The sequence below is a fragment of the Oncorhynchus clarkii genome, chromosome 24 (assembly GCF_045791955.1).
Source record: "Oncorhynchus clarkii lewisi isolate Uvic-CL-2024 chromosome 24, UVic_Ocla_1.0, whole genome shotgun sequence".
Taxonomy (NCBI): Eukaryota; Metazoa; Chordata; class Actinopteri; order Salmoniformes; family Salmonidae; genus Oncorhynchus; species Oncorhynchus clarkii.
In genome coordinates, this window is record NC_092170.1 from 4,238,706 (window position 1) to 4,259,876 (window position 21,171).

Genomic DNA, 21,171 nt, shown 5'->3' on the forward strand with positions numbered 1-21,171 from the left:
ATCAAGAACATTGTGTTTTTCATTTGAAAAAAAACCCAACAACATTATTGTCTATTTGGGAATCAATAAACCTTTACATTAACCTAAATTATAATGTAACAACAGAGGGCAACGTCAAGGCACTAATGCATGAAACGCTTAATTAAATTAGATATAAACTCAAAATTGAAGGTGACCATATAACATTTTGAGTTGCTTTGACAGAGTTTTTTTTCTTTTTAAACTTGCATTTTAGAGGAAATGATTTGTTCACTTTTGTTATGGCTATATGGCAACTACAGTTGACCGATGGAATCTGTGTAGTCGTCCAGGCAGGTTTAATTGTAAATGCGCATACGCAGTGACACACACAGACACGAGACGGCCAGAGCTGGAAGAAATTATGTCATGTCCTTTCGTGTACACGCATAATCAAACGATTTTAAACGTCCAATCGTCAGCTGCGGTCCGGCTATGTAAGAATAGCACAGCATAAACACCACATACTTTGCTCAGCCACCCGTTTGGCCACTCTCAAACTTGAGTGTATTTTCTTCTCTCTCCGATTTGTTTTGCACACAGGCCTGATTGGATTCTGTTAGTAAATACATTCTCCACTACCATAATAAGTGGTCTCCTAATTGCGCTGAGGTAGTCCCATAGAAACTATTTCAGTTTTCCCGACCAGTTACAGACAGTGCAGACCGTGGCCGATAGCCTACTTAATTGGCACAGCGGCGCTTTGATCTATACCGGATTAACCGAGGCCCGAAATGGGGGTTAGGCCCATTATTCTATTACAGAGTCTAGTTGAATTACACAATATCTAATTTCATGGTCAAATAGGCGAGAGAAATGATTTGAAAAGAGGTTCAATATGCCCATTTTTTTATAGGCTATCAAAAGCCTGCTCATGCAGTTACACTTTTCTACAAGGGTAATTAAAACAGTATAATTTTAATCAATACCTACCTACTCCTTTGTTTAATGGCTCTGTGAGATGGTGAGAGACAGAAAGGAGAGGACAGGCATTCCAGCAACGATGGGAACCCATAGGAATCGTCCAGGGGTGCCAGCGCACAGAACGCGTGCACATAAAAAGAGAAGACGGATATCCCCTGCCTGAGGACACACCCTCCTCGCCCCCCACACACACAGCCTCTCGTCACTGGCTGGCATCCTTTTTCGCCGAGTTCTTCCCCACAGCCGATACGCACAGAGCCTTGCCCGGGACCTGGGTGATTCGGATCCGTAGCCCTGAGCGAAGTAACCACACCGGGTTAGAAAGCCTAAGGAAAGAGTGAGGGACGCAGCATGCAGTGGATAAACAAGAGAGAGTAGAGTCTGGACTGGAAGAGAGGGAGATCCTATTTCATTTGGGTATCAATTTGAGTCCGTGGCGCAAAGAAGGAAAGGGTGTATGCGTATGGGTTTAGTTTGAAGGGCGAGTGCGTTGCGCATAGGAAGAGTGTAATTGGGATGAGAGCTAAAGTCAGGGAGCCAGCAGGTCTGACATTCAAAGCCTCTTAACCGCAGGTGGAGGGAAGATCGACCTGGTGGAGTGAGAGTGTTTTTTTCTTCCGAGGAGAGACCCACCCTGGACACCGCACCAAGAGGGAGAAGCCGGGGAGAGGGGTCGAGGCGGGGCGGGCAGGCAGGAGGAACTCCACAAGGGGAACAATACAAGTTAGGCAATAATGCTTTCTCTCAAGCCTAGTACGAAACGATGAACTGGCGCTTAAAGATAGCCGAGAAAGGGATATTATAGCGAAGAGGGGATACTGCCTCGTTGTTTGTCCTCGATCCTGTGACGTTGAGATGGAGAGAGAAAGTGCGCACGGACGAAATCCGGTTGATTGCTGCAGCGGAGGTGCGAGGAGCTGCGCCAGGACGGAGATGAGGAGAGATCGGCGCTGGAGACAGCAGTGGACCGTGATTTTTCTCATCGCCCTCGCTCTGCAGCCGCAGGTAAGCCGCACCGATTAAGCGCTATTTTTGGCCGTTGTTTAAACCTGCCCTGACTTTTACAGTCGGTGTTTTCTTCCCACATAGTCAATCATTTTGCCCACATTCCACTTCCCTGTTTCTCTGGTCAATATGTCTACCGTTGCTTCTAATAGCGCGGTGCCCACCTGTTGTTGTGCGTCTTAATTGTCTGGTCATCCACTTGTTGCTCCATGGGCGTGTCCTTTCTTCTATAGGCTACATGATCAAACCTTCACCAAGCATGACCTTTCATTACACCAATGTTTGCTATTGGCATTCTAAGACTATTACACTGCAATTGATTTGTTTTCCTGTTGAAGAATGCTAGAAGACCCATCCACGAGGTGCATTGTTTAAACCAGAACCTGCAGAGGGAAATGTTCTGAACACAGTCTCCTGTGGGCTCTAATGGTGTAAAAATACATCCTTTATGGGAAACAAACAAGCTAAACGTTATGGTGTCTGTGGATGGAGTAAGGCTGTCTTCTATGTGTTTACTACTACAGTACACGCACAAGTCAACCTTGTGAACATTATGAACACGATCACACGATGAAAGGGGATTCACGGGAATTGTTGGTCAGTCTGTGTGTGTGTGTGTTGCGTAGGTGTACTTGTAATGTGTGTGTGTGTGTTTATTCACGTGTCTGACAGTCAGTGCCTCCCTTCCTTTCTTCACACAAATGTAGTCCATCCTCTCTCTCTACAGTATGTAAAAGCTCTGCAGACGACCAGGAATAGTTCAGCATAGTATAAATCAAAATCAAATCAAATTTTATTGGTCACGTAAACGTGTTGACCCGTTCGTCTTGTCTTGTCAGGTCTTACCAGCGTCTTATTAAATGATTGCATCTGAGCTTCCTCGAGTGTGCGGCTCTCCTTTCATTTCTCAAGTGTTCTACGTCGCCAGCCAGCACCTCGCCTAAACAGGTGTGCATTTCTTTCGTCTCCACATACACGTGTTTAGCAGATGTGATTGCGGGTGTAGCGAAATTCTTGTGTTTCTAGCTCCAACAGTGCAGTCATATCTAAAAAGTCACATCGAACAACTTCACAACAATACACACAATACACACACATCTAAGTAAAAGTGGAACTAAGAATACATAAATATATGGACGAGCAATGTCAGAGCGGCATAGACTAAGATACAGTAGAATAGAATACAGTATATACATACGAGATGAGTAATGCAAAAATATGTAAACATTATTCAAGTGATTAGTGTTTCATTTATTAAAGTAGCCAGTGATTTCAAGTCTATGTATATAGGCATCAGCCTGTAATGTGCTAGTGACGGCTATTTAACAGTCTGATGGCCTTGAGATAGAAGCTGTTTTTCTGTCTCTCGGTCACAGCTTTGATGCACCTGTATTGACCTCGCCTTCTGGATGATAGCGGAGTGCATGCAGTGGCTCGAGTGGTTGTTGTCCTTGATGATCTTTTTGGCCTTCCTGTGACATCGGGTGCTGAAGATGTCCTGGAGGATAGGTAGTTTGCCCCCGGTGATGCGTTGGGCAGACTACACCACCCGCTGGAGAGCCCTGTGGTTGCGGGAGGTGCAGTTGCCGTACCAGCTGGTGATACCGCCTAACAGGATGCTCTCAATTGTGCATCTGTAAAAGTTTGTAAGGGTTTTAGGTGCCAAGCCAAATTTCTTCAGCCTCCTGAATGGGTGAACCATTTGAGTTTGTCACTAATGTGTACGCCGAGGAACTACCTTATAAGCTACCTTATAGTTGTAATAACTATGTAATAATGACTTTGATTCAAAAACACAACACTCAAACCACTATGACCACATAGAAAACCAATTCACATTCAGTCAAATTGGACATAGGCCTGTCACATTCAAGTTCAAGTTCACACAGACCAAGAGGGAAAGCCTGGAGGTAGAGCGCTGGCTGAATGTGTTCTCTACTCTTCCCCTCCCAGACCCACCCCCAGGCTATGGTTGTCGGCCTAAAAGGGCCCCCAACTGGCGGAGTGACACAACCCTCAGTGCAGGGGCAAGATTAGAACGTTCTGTGTGTGTGTGTGTGTGTGTGTGTGTGTGCATTTATGTGAAATGAGAAGCCCATGTGTGTGTGTGTGTGTGTGTGCGCGCGCGCGTGTGTGTGTGTGGACTCATGGACTGGGGTGTGTGTGTTGGGCCAGCGGCCACAGCCGTGTAGCACTGGGGCATGTGAATGATCCACATGGATCTCTGCACCCAGCTCTGAAGCTCTTCACTAATATAACATCCCTTCCCCTACTGCAGTACGATGCAGACCTTTCTACTGTGCTGTGGGACATTTATAATGTAGGATCAGCACAGGAGAGTTGATATACTGCATCCATTTCAGCATTGAAGATACTATAACATGTAACAGTAGAGGTCTGGGGATGTGTCAAATTCAGTGCAATGCAGATAAGAGCATTCAGGATGATATATTAATGTTGTTTGATACAGTGTATAATGTTGTCCTGATATTACTCTGTTATTACAGAACAGTCAAGATAGTGCCATATTTAACAGTGTTAAAAGTTAAGTGTTAACCTCTTAAACCCCCTATTTGATTTTTAAAAATTCAATTCAGTCTGGTATGAGAACGGTTACCCCTATCTGCAAAAGCAGGGTATCTGCGGAAAGCTGAATATATTGGCTATTGATCTGTGCCTTAAAATCTTTGGTGTGACTTACTACCATATATGGGCATACAAATGCATAAGGGCAGGCCGAGCCAAAGACCTAATTTCAAGATGGCTGTTACCTACATTCGGGTTAGCTTTGTGAAGCACAAACGAAATAAAGACCTAATACGTTGATTCACACCGAAAGCCGGGACTCCACAGATCATGAGGATGTCTTACCGTTTTTGATCACCAGCCCCGAGAGTACTTTTTTTTTTTTTACTCAACGTTTTCACCAAACAGCCATCATTTTACACATTAAGCTTCCTTTTGGTCTGTGCTTGAGCTATAGCGACAAAGGCGGTATGACAATCCTTAGGTTGGTAGGAACAAATCTAGCCTATTTCCAATGTTATCTGATGATGTATGACTTAATGGCAACGAATATCGAATATCAACCGAGTGACTATATCTTTGCGCATGAAAAATATGATGAAAACATTTGGATATCCCCTGTATGTCCACCGACACCACCACAATGTTTGAGAGAGGTTGGTGTTGTAGAAATGTATTTTCTTTGATTTTATAGTGAACAATACCTTTTCAGGCATATCCAGTGCGTGCAAAAACAGTGTAATTACCACATTTGGAGACTTTGGAGAGGTTGAAAGGACACTTGAATGTCCCCTGGATACCTCATAACACCACAATGTTTGAGTGAGGTTGATATGGTAATTGATATGGAAATTGTGTTTTTATACTGAACAAATAGCATTTAGGGATGCAAATATGTGATAGCACTGGAATGATCTCATTTACAGACATATGCCACTTTGGAGAGGCTTAGGGACACTTGGAAACGCCCTGTGTCCACACCTGACATCACTTACTAAAACATCTGTCCATTTCTAGTTGTTAGGTCGATCAATCCCATTTTTTTTCTCTGATATTGCTCACATGTTGTGGAAAGCCGTCTGATGTGTTTCCAGCTATGGGCATCAATAATTCACTTACAGCTTGTCAATGAAAGATGACTTTAAAATTAGAAGGAAAAAAAAACGGTTATTTTGTGTGTGCTTGATCTTGTGTATTCTGAACTATGTAACTCCTACCTTCTGATCATTTCCTCGTCTCCCAGATGTCTTCTTTAAAATACGTTTTGGCATGTCATGTAATTACACATGAATAGCAGTTACTTTTGGGTATGTCTATTTCGGCGAAAATCTACATTTTGCCATTACATCTAAGAGGTTTTAACAATAGCGTTAGTAAGTGTACAATCCAACTGGGTTCATCCAGGGTCAGGTTGTGGTCCTGGTCTCACCCTGTTTTGGGGTTCATTGGGGACTTAATTACCATAGCTCTCCATGGTGATGCTCGAGGCTGAGCACTTGGAGCGGTCAGATGGAGCGCTGAAACCCAGGTATGCCCGGAATGGCATTGAAGGGGGGAGGGGGGGGGGGGAAGAGAGGAAGAAAGGAGGATGCAGAGTGATGAGTGGGCCTGTATCTCCACAGGCTGTTTGATGTAGGAGAGTTTAGCCCCCTAGCCCAGGGACAGGGGCAGGTGAGGGACAGAATACAACAGCACAATGGGCTGACTTACCAGCTATTCTTCTATCTGGCTTTTGTCAAGACTATTACACCGTTATTCGTTATTGCATAATTTCATGGTATGTGTGTGTGTTTGTGATGTGTGTGTATGTGACGTGTGTGTGTGTGGTTTGTGCTTTAATAGTGGTTGGAAATCCTAACCATTATTTCCTTGCCATACAACACACAAACATACACAAACACACACCTCTCCCTCTGGGGGGCTTGTTAGCTCTACCAGCTTGTCTGACCCCTTCTGCCCCCAGCTGAGAAGAATATGCTTTGTAGGCTCTGGGATAAGGGAGAGGGAGAGACGGAGAACGAGAGAGACAGAGAGAGGGAGAAAGAGGGAGAAAGAGAGATGAAAAGAAGAATGGCAGAGAAGAAGAGCTGGTGCAGAGAGAAAGAGCGAGGGCAAGAGTTGCAGCCTGTTCCCAGATAGAGGAGGAAGTGGAGGAGAAGGACCGAGAAACCGTGGCCAGGTTCCCAGTGTCTGAGTCCCACTGGGGAGAGAGGGAGAGAAAAGAAGGGAGGGGTACTGATACAGGAGAAGAAAGAAAGGAACGCGCTAGATGGAGAGGTGTAGGAAGGGCATGACACAGGGGAGGGGAGAGGTGAAAGAGGAAGATAAAGAGAGCGAGGGAGGGAGGAGGGTAAATAAGCTAGGAGGGAAAGATGGAGACAGATAGAGGGAGATAAATGGACAGATACGGAGAGAGAGAGGGATTGCTGGAGTGGGGGCGTGTCTCTCCATTGGGATGAAGGGATTTGATTGATGGGGTGTATGAATCAATGTTGTTTTTCCTTTCTCAATCACCCTCTCTTTTTATACCACTTAGAAAAGGATGACAGTAGAGAGAGAGAGAGAGAGAGAGAGAGAGAGAGAGAGAGAGAGAGAAAATGCTATCCATAGAATCCCATTGCTGGAGAGCACTGGGATGAAATGCGATACTCCACCCATTGATCAGGTGTATTCATCACATTCATTAACGTTTATTCAACAAACCAGTTGTTTTTGTTTCCGTAGATTCACCCTCTCTTTGTGTGGTGTATATGATTCTGTGTGTGTGTGTGTGTGAGTTATACCTCATCCTAACTCTCCTGTCTCCCTCTCTCCAGGCTGTGTGTGTGTGTGAGTTATACCTCATCCTAACTCTCCTGTCTCCCTCTCTCTCCAGGCTGTGTGTGTGTGTGTGTGAGTTATACCTCATCCTAACTCTCCTGTCTCCCTCTCGCTCCAGGCTGTGTGTGTGTGTGAGTTATACCTCATCCTAACTCTCCTGTCTCCCTCTCTCTCCAGGCTGTGTGTGTGTGTGAGTTATACCTCATTCTAACTCTCCTGTCTCCCTCTCTCTCCAGGCTGTGTGTGTGTGTGAGTTATACCTCATCCTAACTCTCCTGTCTCCCTCTCTCTCCAGGCTGTGTGTGTGTGTGTGAGTTATACCTCATCCTAACTCTCCTGTCTCCCTCTCTATCCAGGCTGTGTGTGTGTGTGTGTGTGTGTGTGAGTTATACCTCATCCTAACTCTCCTGTCTCCCTCTATCTCCAGGCTGTGTGTGTGTGTGAGTTATACCTCATCCTAACTCTCCTGTCTCCCTCTCTCTCCAGGCTGTGTGTGTGTGTGAGTTATACCTCATCCTAACTCTCCTGTCTCCCTCTCTCTCCAGGCTGTGTGTGTGTGTGAGTTATACCTCATCCTAACTCTCCTGTCTCCCTCTCTCTCCAGGCTGTGTGTGTGTGTGAGAGTTATACCTCATCCTAACTCTCCTGTCTCCCTCTCTCTCCAGGCTGTGTGTGTGTGTGTGTGTGTGAGTTATACCTCATCCTAACTCTCCTGTCTCCCTCTCTCTCCAGGCTGTGTGTGCAGTGGGGATGTTTGAGCTGCAGATCCGTCACTTCCAGAACCCCCAAGGTGTGCTGCAGAGTGGAGAGTGCTGTGACCTCCAGGCCACCGAGGGGCAGCGCTGCTCTCTCAGGGACCAGTGTGACACCTTCTTCAAGGCTTGCCTCAAGGAGTACCAGGCCCGCGTCGTCCCCACCGGAGCCTGCACCTTCGGGGCGGGCAGCACCACCGTCCTGGGGGGCAACACCCAGTCCCTCCGTCATCGAGGTCACGACGGAGGAGGGGGAGGAGGAGGGGATGTCACTACAGGACACATTGTCATTCCCTTCAAATACGCCTGGCCGGTGAGTATAGAAGTGGAGCTACAATGTGGTTACCATGGTAACGTGTTGCGGTTCAAGTAGGTCAACACTCACAGAGACCTGTGACAGTGTTGACACTAGCTCTTAGCATTCAGTCAAGAGGCTTTGCTCCTATTTGCACAAGCGAGTGACAGTTTTCTGCTCGTCTAAACACAGGCACTGGGTGCGATGCTGAGATGATGCTCTTTCTCCCTCCTCTCTCTCTCTCTCCCTCATTCTCCCTCTGTCTCTCTTTATCCATCCCTTTCTCTCTCTCCTCCTAAACTCTTCCCTGTTGCGTTTTTTTTTCTCCGTTAAAGTCCCTGATATCACTCTTCTCTGTCTGACTTTGTGTATCGACTTGCCTGTGTCTGTATCAGATACGGAGTCCAGGGTGGGGGCTACGACTCGTGTATTCATTAAAGAGCAGGCCTATTAATCGCACATTAGACCCATCGATAATCCAATTCTATCTTTCTCGTCTTCCGTCCCCCATAAGGAGAACCCAAACAATACAGGAAGAGGGGAAAATAGAAACAACAAATACAATTAAAGAGTAATTTTGAAGCCTTGAGGTTGAGTGGAGGGCTTGAGGGGGGATAGAAAAGCCCACTGACCAAAGACTGTCCAAGTCTGTTGGTTCTGGCTCACATAGGTTTGTGTATTGCTGCTGCTCACAAATATGTTGTTCTATTTGACTGTTACTAAGCCCTGAGATGTTCGCTAGGGGGGTGAGAGGGGGGGGGGGGGTGGGAGGTTTGGAAAGGGACTGGAAAGACATCTGGAGGGGGGTGAAAGCTTTTAGCTGGTGGTAGAAAGCACTAAAGTCCTCAACGAGCAGTCTCCCCCCCCCCCGACCCCATTTCCATCCTTTCATTCCGTCCTTCCATCCCTTCATCCACGCCCATTAGAAGTAGTTCACTGTTTGTTTTTTTTTACTATAATTAATGTCTGTTTGCCCGAGTCGTTTCAGGGCCAGAGCCACAGCGAGTATCCCTTTTAGATGACTTGGCACACGCAGGACGACTGATCCACATTGTCTTCCTTCCTGAGATGGGAGCGCTTGTTTATTTCAACGTTTGCTGTCTCAATGCGAGCGGTCTATATTTGATTAAGGTCTGGAATGCTTCGTTTCTGACCTCCTCCGTGAGGTTGAATGGTTATTCATAATGAAAGTATTATAGTAATGGGGAACGAGAGTTGACGGTATGGTTGTAATTATATTCATATTGCCTAGTAATAATGTTTTTAATATTGTGCAAAGCCCTGGTGGAGATTTAGAGGCGGACCGGGAATAAGGCTGGTCATGCTCACCAGCTGGTCTGGTGTTGGAGCGCACAGGTCTGTGTGTCCTGGCTTCAGGCATCTGGAACACATGCACGCACGCACGCAGCGCCTCCGCGTTTATCCGCCTCACGTTAATCGGTATCAGTCCATTCGCCTGTGGAAGTGTGTCTTCATACACGGTCCGTGTCAGTGACTTTCCTCCATGTTGGGGAGGTGTGTGAGTGGCAGGTATGAGTGTGAGAAAATTCTCCAGCAGAAAGTCTTGTCTGGATCAGTTTCAGGACCTGGCCGTGGGGCGGGCTGGGCTGCAGGGGAAGGGGGGGTGGGGACACACACTCCGAGGCAGGCCAGCTATGGGGATGGCTTTATTTTTTATTTAACCTTTATTTAACCAGGAAGGGCTCATTGAGATTAAAATCTCTTATTCAAGAGCGCCCTGGCCAAGATAGGCAGCACCAAGTCATTACAAAAAATTACAGACAGACAACATGAAAAACTACTAGTAATCTAGTAAAAACCATTGAATTCACAAGAGTATAAAACAGTAAATTAAAAACATTGACAGGTCAGGGAATCAGCCTCAAAAACCTTCATCGGTGATTTCAATCGGGACAAGTTCTTCCAGTTTAAAAGTATTTTGTAAGGCGTTCCAAGACGATGGCGCAGAGTACATAAAAGCCCTTTTTGGAACAGTTAGCAGGATAAAGTCCAGCGAACGAAGAGAGTACCCACCACATAAAAATGCCCAAATAAAAAGGTAGTAAACCCCAAATGGCTTTGTAAATAAAAGTATACCAGTGACTGAGCCTACGAGTGACTAGAGAAGGCCAGCCAACCCTGGTATACAAAGCGCAGTGGTGCGTAAGGGTTTTGCAGTTTAAAATAAATCTCAAAGTGCCATGGTAAAGAGTGTTAATTGATCTCAAACACTGAGCGGAAGCATTCATATATAACATATCCCCATAGTCTAGTAAAGGCATAAATGTAGCTGATACTAGCCTCCTTCTGACTTCAAAAGAAAAACAGGCCTTATTCCTAAAAATAAAATCCCAATTTCAGCTTCAATTTTTTTGTAAGTTGTTGAATATGCAATTTAAAAGAGAGGCCGTCATCAATTAAAATTCCAAGATATTTATATGAGGTCACAACCTCAATCTCCTTGCCCTGACAGGTAGTAAGTAATAGGTGAAAAGTTCAGAGGTCTATTTCTTGCATTAGAAAACACCATTCGTTTAGTTTCCTCAGTATTGAGGATAAGCTTCAATTGACACAAGGTATGTTGAACAGTATAAAAAGCAGTTTGCATGTTCTGGAAAGCTTTTGTAAGAGACGAGGCACAACAGTAAATAACAGTATCATCAGCATAAAAATGAAGTTGTGCATTTTGGACATTTTTGTCTAAATAATTTATATAGATAGTGAATAAGAGAGGACCAAGTACAGAGTTTTGGGGCACACCATTAAAGACAAACAATTTAACAGACATAAGCCCATCAAATTGAGTGCACTATCAGACAGATAGTTAGCAAACCATGCAACTGCATGCTCCGAAAGACCTGGCCATCTCTGGGAGGTAGGGGAGAGGCCGTGGGGGGGAGACAGGGGGAAGGGGGGGGGGGGGGGGGGGGGGGGGGGTGCTCAGGCAGTATTCTGATCCCTCTGCCCCAGGTGAGGGGGATGAACAGGTGAGCACAGTCATTATGAGGAAAGGTGAGCTCTCTTTATCTCCTGCCCTTGCTCTTTCTCTCCACTCATCTATTCAGAGAAGTGTGTGTGTGTGTGTGTGTGTGTGTGTGTGTGTGTGTGTGTGTGTGTGTGTGTGTGTGTGTGTGTGTGTTTTGTGTGCGCACATGTGTCTCCCAGCCCCTCACTGTCTAATCATATGGGCTGAAGTATTTGGCTGCAGTTTGACTCCCAAGTCCAGGGACAGCTAGCGGCCCGGTCTGGGACGTTTTAGCCAAGGCGTTTCCGTTCAGATATAAAATATCAAAGCATTTTAGAACCGTGAGGTCATCTCTCTCAAGTCGCACGGTTTCTGCTGTTGTTTCCAACCTCATATCTGATTGGTGGGGGGGGTCTGTGGGGTTTGTCTTTTTGTCGTTGTCTATGTGGCAGAGGAAACTTACACTGTTTCTGAATGAATGGATGGAGTGAATAGGCGGTGCACCAGAAGGAGTTGCCGGGCAGCTTTCAGACAAAGGTGCATTATAATCTCTCTAAAGTCTTGTTCCTCTCAAATGTATTTTTTATTTGTATTTAAACCTTTATTTAACTAGGCAAGTCAGTTAAGAATCATATCTCTAGATCTGCTCTGCCTGACTTGAACTTTCTGGCTCCCGTTGACATCAATGTTACAGTATGATGTACACTGAACTGTTTAAGTGGCCTGCTTTGCTGTCTACTCCCAACAACTTCTCCCATCGTGCTGTTGTTGCCTTGGGCTGGCTTTAGAGGAAGGGCTTGGGCTTAGTCTTTTGTTAAGAGTCCTGTGACAAATGACTTTGTGATAGGCACTAAACAAACGCCATTAAAAAGAACGGAACGGGCTGTGGTCCCCATCTCTTCATCTTAGGTCAATCTTAGGTCAATCATTCATAATCCTGACCTCAAGTGTTAAAGCCCCTAAATCTGATTCCAGGTCAGGTTCACTGCCAGAGGGAGAGAGCTCTCAGCTGTCGGGACTCGCGTTCAGAGTGCGTGCGTGTATGTGTGTGTGGTGTGTGTGTTTCGGTAACCATATCATCTGTAATAATACCGTTTTTTTTCACTCTCTTTCTTTCTTTTCTTTCTTCATTCGCTCCCACCACTTGCCTTATTTGTTCATAAAGTTGACTTAAAAAGACATGCTTGTACAGTGTTGTGTTGTATGTTCAGGTTGTAGAGTGAAAGACCTTCCGTGCCACACATACTGTTTACACGACTAACCTCGTGCATATGGGCCAGTCTTGTGAGGGCTGTAGTACCAGGAACCGTCAGCAGTCAAAGGTCATAGTTGAAATATGTCTCATAGTTCCCAAACTAGGGTTCTCAGGGTTGTCAATAGATGGCCACGCTAGAACGGACAAAAGAGGCATATATCCACAGAACTGTTGAGGAAGGACTACTATTTGTTAACTAAAGGTTCGTGAGAGTTAGTGGTTATAAAGTCTAAATATATCAAACTAAAAATGGCCCTGCTGTCAAACACGCAAAGTAGAGGAATTACGCACATGTCATTCAGCCAGTACTCTACTGTGTTCTAGGTTGGTTCTAATACGCTCGGACGCACACACACACCGCGGGTTTACCTGTGCATTGGCGTTGTGTGGGTAGTCAGGCTGGCCCAGTCACCAAGGGGTTATGAGAGGAGAGAGGAGGACAGAGAGCTCACTTGGAGCGTTCTTTCATTTGGGTTGCTCCCTCTCTTTCACTCGCTTTCTCTACTCCTCCTTTGTGCTTTCCTCTCCTTTGTCCGCCACTGACTCTCCCATACACGCTCACCTGTGGGGCCGACATTGGACACACACACGCACGCACGCACACACACACACACACACGCACACACACACACACACACACACACACACACACACACACACACACACACACACACACACACACACAATCCTCTCTCGCCCTCTCACACTCCCCTACTGTATATGCTTCTGTAGCCACACAGCACAGGAGCGCAGGCACAAATCGACTGGCATGCATGCTGTCAATTAGCACCCCATGCTCGCACAGTGTATCATGACACACAAAGAAAGTGGATTCCGTCAGGGATTGAGCCTTGTGTTTTTTAGAGATAAGTTAATAACCTGGAGGACACAAGTCTCTCTAGGGAGGCAGCCTTTTAATGATTTAATTTGTGTGCAAATTGGATTGAAATGGGAGTTTCTATATCAGGAGGGGGAAGCAGATTTAGGAGGGGGAGGGAAGCAGATCACCTTGGAGATCCTGGAGGGACCGTGTGTGTCCGTGTGCGTGCGCTCATCTGAGTATGCTGTGTTTGAAGAAGTGCATGGGCACACAGCTTTGTAAGTAGTTGAGCAGGTGTAATTACAGAAGTGTATTGACTTCTCACCCAGCACCCTCTAGCACCCCCCCATTTTTCTGTTTCTCTACCTTTACTACTCTATCCTCCATCCCCTGTGCCCCCCCCCTCCGAAGTCACTCATCTGTCAACACTCCCACACACTTTCTCCTTCTCTCCCTCTCCCTCTCCCTCTCCCTCTCTCTCTCTCTGTCTCTCTCTCTCCTACTCTCTCTCTGTCTTTCTCTCTCTCTCTCTCTCTCTCTCTCTCTCTCTCTCTCTCTCTCTCTCTCTCTCCTACTCTCTCTGTCTATCTCCCTATCTCTCCTCTCTCTCTCTCTCCTCTCTCTCTCCTACTCTCTCTGTCTATCTCCCTATCTCTCCTACTCTCTCTCTCTCCTACTGTCTCTCTCCTACTCTCTCTCTCTCTCTCTCTCTCTCTCTCTGTTCTTTATCCCCATGGAAACCCATTCCTTTGCTTGTTACTGCTCTTGCTCTCATTTCTGTCCCTCTGTTGATGTTAAACCACATACAGTGAGCTCCAAAAGTAGTGGCACAGTGACAAATGTTTTGTTGTTTTGGCTCTGTACTCCAGCATATGAATTTGAAGTGATACAACGACTACGATAGTCCTGAATGAATCGTGAGTACTGATGAGTGAGAGAGTTACAGACGCACAAATGTCGTACCCACGAGACATACTAACATCTCACCATTGCAACAACGGGGGAGGTTAGCATTTTTTGGGGGGGTATGACATTTGTGTTTCTGTTACATTCTCACTCATCATTAATCAACGATTCATTCATGACTATCCATAATCGTGGTAGCATCCACAAGAAGTGTTTAGAAACATATTCTATTCTTATTTACAAACAAAGGGACTCCAAAAGGACACAATACATTATTTACTATTCATTTCTATTGGGCACAAAATGATCTAAAACACAACCAAAACTAACAGCAAATGCATCCAACAATTTTGTAGTCAAAAACTGAAATCATTGCGTGCTAGGAATATGGGACCAAATACGAAACATTTGACTACTTTAATGCACATATAAGTGAATTTGTCCCATTACTTTTGGTCCCCTAAAATGGGGGGACTATGTAAAAAAAAGGTGTTGTAAGTTTACCCAAAATGGATGAAAATACCTTCATATTAAAGCTGGCAATCTGCACTTTAACTTAACCTCAAAGCTATTGTATCATTTAAAATCCAAAATCCAAAGTGCTGGAGTACAGAACCATAACAGCAAAACAAAATTCCCTTTCCCAATACTTTTGGAGCTCACTGTAGCTTCTTTTGCGGTGGGAATTAGATGTAGCAGGGAACAATGGTCATACTATTAACGGTTTCCCTGGGGGCATCCCTGTTCAGGGACACAGTGAATGCAACGTAGTGAATTGGATAAACCCCTGGGTCCCAAGTGCAGTTCCCTGTCCTTTATATGTCATCTTCCAAGTCCTATCCTTCTTTTTAATCTCTCTATGGCGCCTTGGAAGCCACAGTCTCTAACTTTGGTATTTGGTATTTTATTAGGATCCCCATTAGCTGTTACAAAAAGCAGCAGCTACTCTTCCTGGGGTCCACACAAAACACGACACGTAATACAGAATGACATAATACAGAACATCACTAGACAAGAACAGCTCAAGGACAGAACTACATACCTTTTTAAAAAGGCGCACGTAGCCTACATATCAATGGCATACAACAAACCTATCTAGGTCAAATAGGGTAGAGGCGTTGTGCCGGGAGGCGTTATCTGTTTTTTGAAACCAGGTTTGCTGTTTATTTGAGCGATATGATTTTGAAGGAAGTTCCATGCAATAAGGGCTCTATATAATATTGTATGTTTTCTTGAATTTGTTCTGGATTTGGGGACTATGAAAAGACCCCTGATGGTATGTCTGGTAGGATAAGTGTTTGTGTCAGAGCTGTGTGTCAGTTGACTATGCAAATAATTTGGGATTTTCTTATCAAAATAAGAAGTGATGCAGTCAGTCTCTCCTCTCCTCTTAGCCAAGAGAGACTGGCGTGCGTATAATTAATATTAGCCCTCTGATTACAATGAAGAGCAAAATGTGCCGCTCTGTTCTGGGCCAGCTGCACTTTAACCTTTCTAGCCCTCGACAACATGCCGCTAAAAAGGCAGTACGAGAAATTCAAAAATATTTTTTTCTAAATATGTAACGTTCACACATTAACAAGTCCAATACAGCAAATGAAAGATAAACATCTTGTTAATCTACCCATCGTGTTTGATTTAAAAAATGCTTTACAGCTAAAGCACAACAAACGATTATGTTAGGTCAGAGCCAAGTCACAAAAACACTCAGCCATTTTTCCAGACAAAGATAGGAGTCACAAAAAGCAGAAATATAGATAAAATGAATCACTAACCTTTGATGATCTTCATCAGATGACACTCATAGAACATCATGTTACACAATACATGTATGTTTTGTTTGATAATGTGCATATTTATATCCAACAATCTCAGTTTACATTGGCGCCTTATGTGCAGTAATGTTTTGATTCCAAAACATCCGGTGATTTTAGCAGAAATACTCATAATAAACATTGATAAAAGATACTGTTGTTATTCACAGAATTAAAGATAGACTTCTCCTTAATGCAACCGCTGTGTCAGATTTAAAAAAAAACTTGATGGAAAAAGCATAATCTGAGAACGGCGCTCATAACCCAAAACAGCCAGAGGAATAGCCGCCATTTTGGAATCAACAAAGTTAGAAACAACACCATAAATATTAACTTACCTTTGATGATCTTCATCAGAAGGCACTCCCAGGAATCCCAGTTAAATGAATAAATGACTGATTTGTTCCATAAAGATCCACAATTTATGTCCAAATAGCCACTTGTTGTTAGCATGTTCAGCCCAGTAATCCATCTTCATGAGGCGCGAGCATTTTACCCAGACAAAAACTCGAAAAGTTCAGTTTACAGTCCTTTAGAAACATGTCAAACGATGTATGGAATCAATCGTTAGGATGTTTTTAACATAAACATCAATAATGTTCCAACTTCAGAAAAAGCACTGGAACGCAAGGTAACTCTGTCGGGAGCGCGCGCCATGAGACCGAGGCTCTCTGCCAGACCACTGACTCAAACAGGTATCATGAGCCCCTGCTTTATAGTAGAATCCTCATTCAACTTTCAAAAGACAGTTGACATCTAATGGAAGCCCTAGTAAGTGCAACCTCATCCATATCTCAATGTGTACTCGGTAGGCAAAGCTTTAAAAAACTACAAACCTCAGATGTCCCACTTCCTGGTTGGATTTTTCTCAGGTTTTTGAATGCCATGTGAGTTCTGTTATACTCACAGACATCATTCAAACAGTTTTAGAAACTTCAGAGTGTCTTCTATCCAATACCACTAATAATATGCATATATTGGCATCAGGGACAGAGTAGGAGGCAGTTCACTCTGGGCACACTATTCATCCAAAAGTGAAAATGCTGCCCCCTATCCCAAAAAGCTTAACTAGGTCTTTCCTTGCAGCACTGGACACACGACTGGACAATAATCAAGATTAGACAAAACTAGAGCTTTCAGAACTTGCTTTTTGGAGTGTGGTGTCAAAAAAGCAGAGCATCTCTTTATTGCGGCTGGACCTCTCCCCATCTTTGCAACCATTGAATCTATACGTTTTGACCATGACAGTTTACAATCTAAGGTAACGCCAAGTAATTTAGCCTCCTCAACTTGTTCAACAGCCTCACCATTCATTACCAGATTCAGCTGAGGTCTAGCACTTAAGGAATGATTTGTACCAAATACAATGCTCTTAGTTTTAGAGATGTTCAGGACCAGTTTATTACTGGCCACCCAATCCAAAACAGACTGCAACTCTTTGTTAAGGGTTTCAGTGACTTCATTAGCTGTGGTTGCTGTTGTGTATATGGTTGAATCATCAGCATACATGGACACACATGCTTTGTTCAATGCCAGTGGCAGGTCATTGGTAAAAATAGAAAAGAGTAGAGTGCCTAGAGAGCTGCCCTGCGGTACACCACACTTTACATGTTTGACATTAGTGACGCTTCCATTAAATAAACCCCTTTGAGTTCTATTAGATAGATAGCTCTGAATCCACAATATGGCAGAGGTTGAAAAGCCATAGCACTTACGTTTTTTAACAGCAGGTTATGGTCAATAATATCAAATGCTGCACTGAGATCTAACAGTACAGCTCCCGCAATCTTCTTATTATCAATTTCTCTTAACCAATCATCAGTCATTTGTGTCAGTGCAGTACATGTTGAGTGCCCTTCTCTATAAGCATGCTGAAAGTCTGTTGTTCATTTGTTTACAGAGAAATAGCATTGTATTTGGTCAAACACAATTTATCCCAACAGTTTTCTAAGAGCTGGCAGCAAGCTGATAGGTCAGCTGTTAGAACCAGTAAAGGCCGCTTTACCACTCTTGGGTAGCGGAATTACTTTGCCTTCCCTCCAGGCCTGAGGACAAAGACTTTGCTCTAGGCTCAGATTAAAAATATGACAGATAGGAGTGGCTATAGAGTCAGCAATCATCCTCAGTAGCTTTCCATCTAAGTGGTCAATGCCAGGAGGTTTGTCATTATTGATCGGTAACAATAATTTTTACACCTCTCCCACACTAACTTTACAAAATTCAAACTTGCCATGCTTTTCTATCATTATTCGTTTTTTTTATACATTAATATAATTGCTCACTGTTTGTCATGGGCAATTCCTGCCTAGATTTGCCCACTTTGTCAATGAAATAATCATTAAAATAATGAATAAGCCATCTGATTTGATGGTAGATGGAGTTTAATTTGTCTTTCTGTCCCTAGTTTAATTTAAAGTACTTAAAAAATCATTGATCTTGGCTTCATAACGTTTCTTCTTCTTCTTGTTGAGTTTAGTCTCATCATTTCTCAATTTGCAGTACGTAAGCCAGTCAGATGTGCAGCCTTATTGGCCACTCCTTTTGCCCAATCTCTTTCAACCATACCATTTTTAAAATTCCTCTTCAATCCATGGAGCCTTAACAGTTCTAACAGTCAGTTTCTTTACAGGCGCATATTTATCATCAACTATATTGTGATCACTGCATCCAATGGGTACGGATATAGCTTTCAAACAAAGTTCTACAGCATTAGTAAAAATGTGATTAATACATGTGGATGATCTTGTTCCTGTCGTGTTTGTTAACACTATGGTAGGTTGATTAATAACCTAAACTAGATTACAGGCGCTGGTTACAATAAGAAGCTTCCTCTTCAGTGTACAGCTTGATGAAAACCAGTCAATATTCAGGTCCCCAAGAAAGTAGACCTCTCTGTTTACATCACATACCCTATCAAGCATTTCACACGTGCTACTCATGATTAACACACGAACACTGCTCTCATTCTGTTCTGCTGTCGGTCTGTGGGTGATTGACTCACTAACCTGACATCTCATCTCTGGGAAAAGAGAGTGTGTGGGGTGTGTACTTGAGGGTAGTTGTCTATATTTTTGGGATGGACAGATTTTTTCTCTCCACAACCTTGAATCCGGTTTACTGAGAAAGTAGAAACTGGAGAACTTTTGAGAGGCCATCCAGTGACCACACACACACACACACACACACACACACACACACACACACACACACACACACACACACACACACACACACACACACACACACACACACACACACACACACACACACACACACACACACACACACACACACACACACACACACACACACACACACACACCCATCCCCATACCTACTTTCTCACTCGCCGTGCCTCACACTAAACACACAAGTGTGGATTTTTAGCAGCCAAGTGACCAGACAAGGTAATTTCCTGCGGAAGCCAGAGGGGGCGTCTCGCTGTGGGCCCGTGAGGTGAGGCGAGGGGGACACGATGGGGGAGATGAGGGGGAGTCAGGGAGGGAACATGCCATGCCGCAAGGGCTCTGTTGTTTCAGAGCGTTTGAAGTAGCCTGGAATCACATACCTTTGTCAAGCCAATTAACCTGCTAAGAATGTTACTCAAAGACAGAGAGAGAGAGAGGAGGGGTAGAATGGGAGGGGGTGAAGAGTCTGATACTAATCATGTCCTGAATGAAAGAAAAACCAAAAGATGGAAAGCATAAAGGAACAGAGGTGTAATTATATGGACAGGGTCACGATGCTCCCCCCCTGATTTCTTTAGATTTTCCAATGATGTCAAGGAAAGGGGCACTGAGTTTGAAGTTAGGCCTTGAAATACAACCACAGGTACACCTCCAAATGACTCAAATGATGTCAATTAGCCAATCAGAAGCTTCTAAAGCCATGACATCATTTTCTGGAATCTTCCAAGCTGTTTAAAGGCCACAGTCAACTTAGTGTATGTAAACTTCTGACCCATTGGAATTGTGATACAGTGAATTATAAGTGAAATAATCTGTCTGTAAACAATTGTTGGAAGAATTACTTTTGTCATGCACAAAGTTTATGTCCTAACCGACTTGCCGAAAGTATAGTTTGTTAACAAGAAATTTGTGGAGTCGTTGAAAAATGAGTTTTTATGACTCCAACCTAAGTGTATGTAAACTTCGGACTTCAACTGTGTACACCATCGCTAGCGGGATCAAATTCGACAACATCCGGTGAAATCGGAGCGCCCCATATTCAAATACAAAATCGTAATATTAAACATTCATGAAAATACAAGTGTCATACATGATTCTTTAGCTTAGAATCTTGGTAATGAAACTGCGTTGTCAGATTTCAAAAAGGCTTTACGGCAAAACCATAGCATTCGATTGTCTGAGGACATCGCCTCACATTAGCATATTTTCCAAACCAGCACAGGCGTCACGAAATAACAAATAGCGATAAAATAAATCTCTTACTTTTTAAGATCTTCCTCTGTTTGCAATCCCAAGGGTCCCAGCTACACAATGAATGGTTGTTTTGTTCGATACAGTCCATCTTTATATCCCAAAAACGCTGTGTAGTTGGCGCCATTGAATTCAATAATCCAGTCCTTCAACTTGCATACAAAGGATTCCAAAAAGTTACCAGCAAAGTTCATCCAAACGAGTCAAACAATGTTTTTTATTAATCCTCAGGTTGTCTAATATCTAAATAAACGCTAATATTTCAGACGGAGATTACTATGTTCAATAGCAAAGGAAAAGAACGAAGAGCGCACCCATTACTTTTGCCCTGGCACTCAACTTGGAACGACTACAAATACTTAAACCTAAAACCTTGTATAAAGACTGTTGACATCTACTGGAAGCCAAAAATTATTTACGGATCAATTTTCCTCGGGTTTTCACCTGCTATATCAGTTATGTTATACTCACAGACATTATTTTAACAGTTTTAGAAACTTCAGAGTGTTTTCATATGCATATCCTAGTTTCTGGGCCTGAGTAACAGGCAGTTTACTTTGGGCACGTCAGACTGGAGGAAATTCAGGAAACTAGCCTTACTTGCAGAGAGTTTAAAATAACATCAATTTGAT

General features: G+C 43.8%; 1 protein-coding gene across 1 annotated transcript in view; it reads left to right on the forward strand.

Annotated features, from left to right (window-relative positions):
- Positions 1-1,607: 1,607 nt before the first annotated feature.
- The window catches only part of LOC139382955 (protein jagged-1b-like), a 53,309-nt gene continuing 33,745 nt past the window's right edge, over positions 1,608-21,171 (forward strand). The window contains exons 1-2 of the mRNA XM_071127230.1: positions 1,608-1,947; positions 8,026-8,358. Coding sequence (XP_070983331.1) covers positions 1,798-1,947; positions 8,026-8,358 — 483 coding nt within the window. The 5' untranslated portion in view covers positions 1,608-1,797. The remainder of the gene's footprint in view (positions 1,948-8,025; positions 8,359-21,171) is intronic.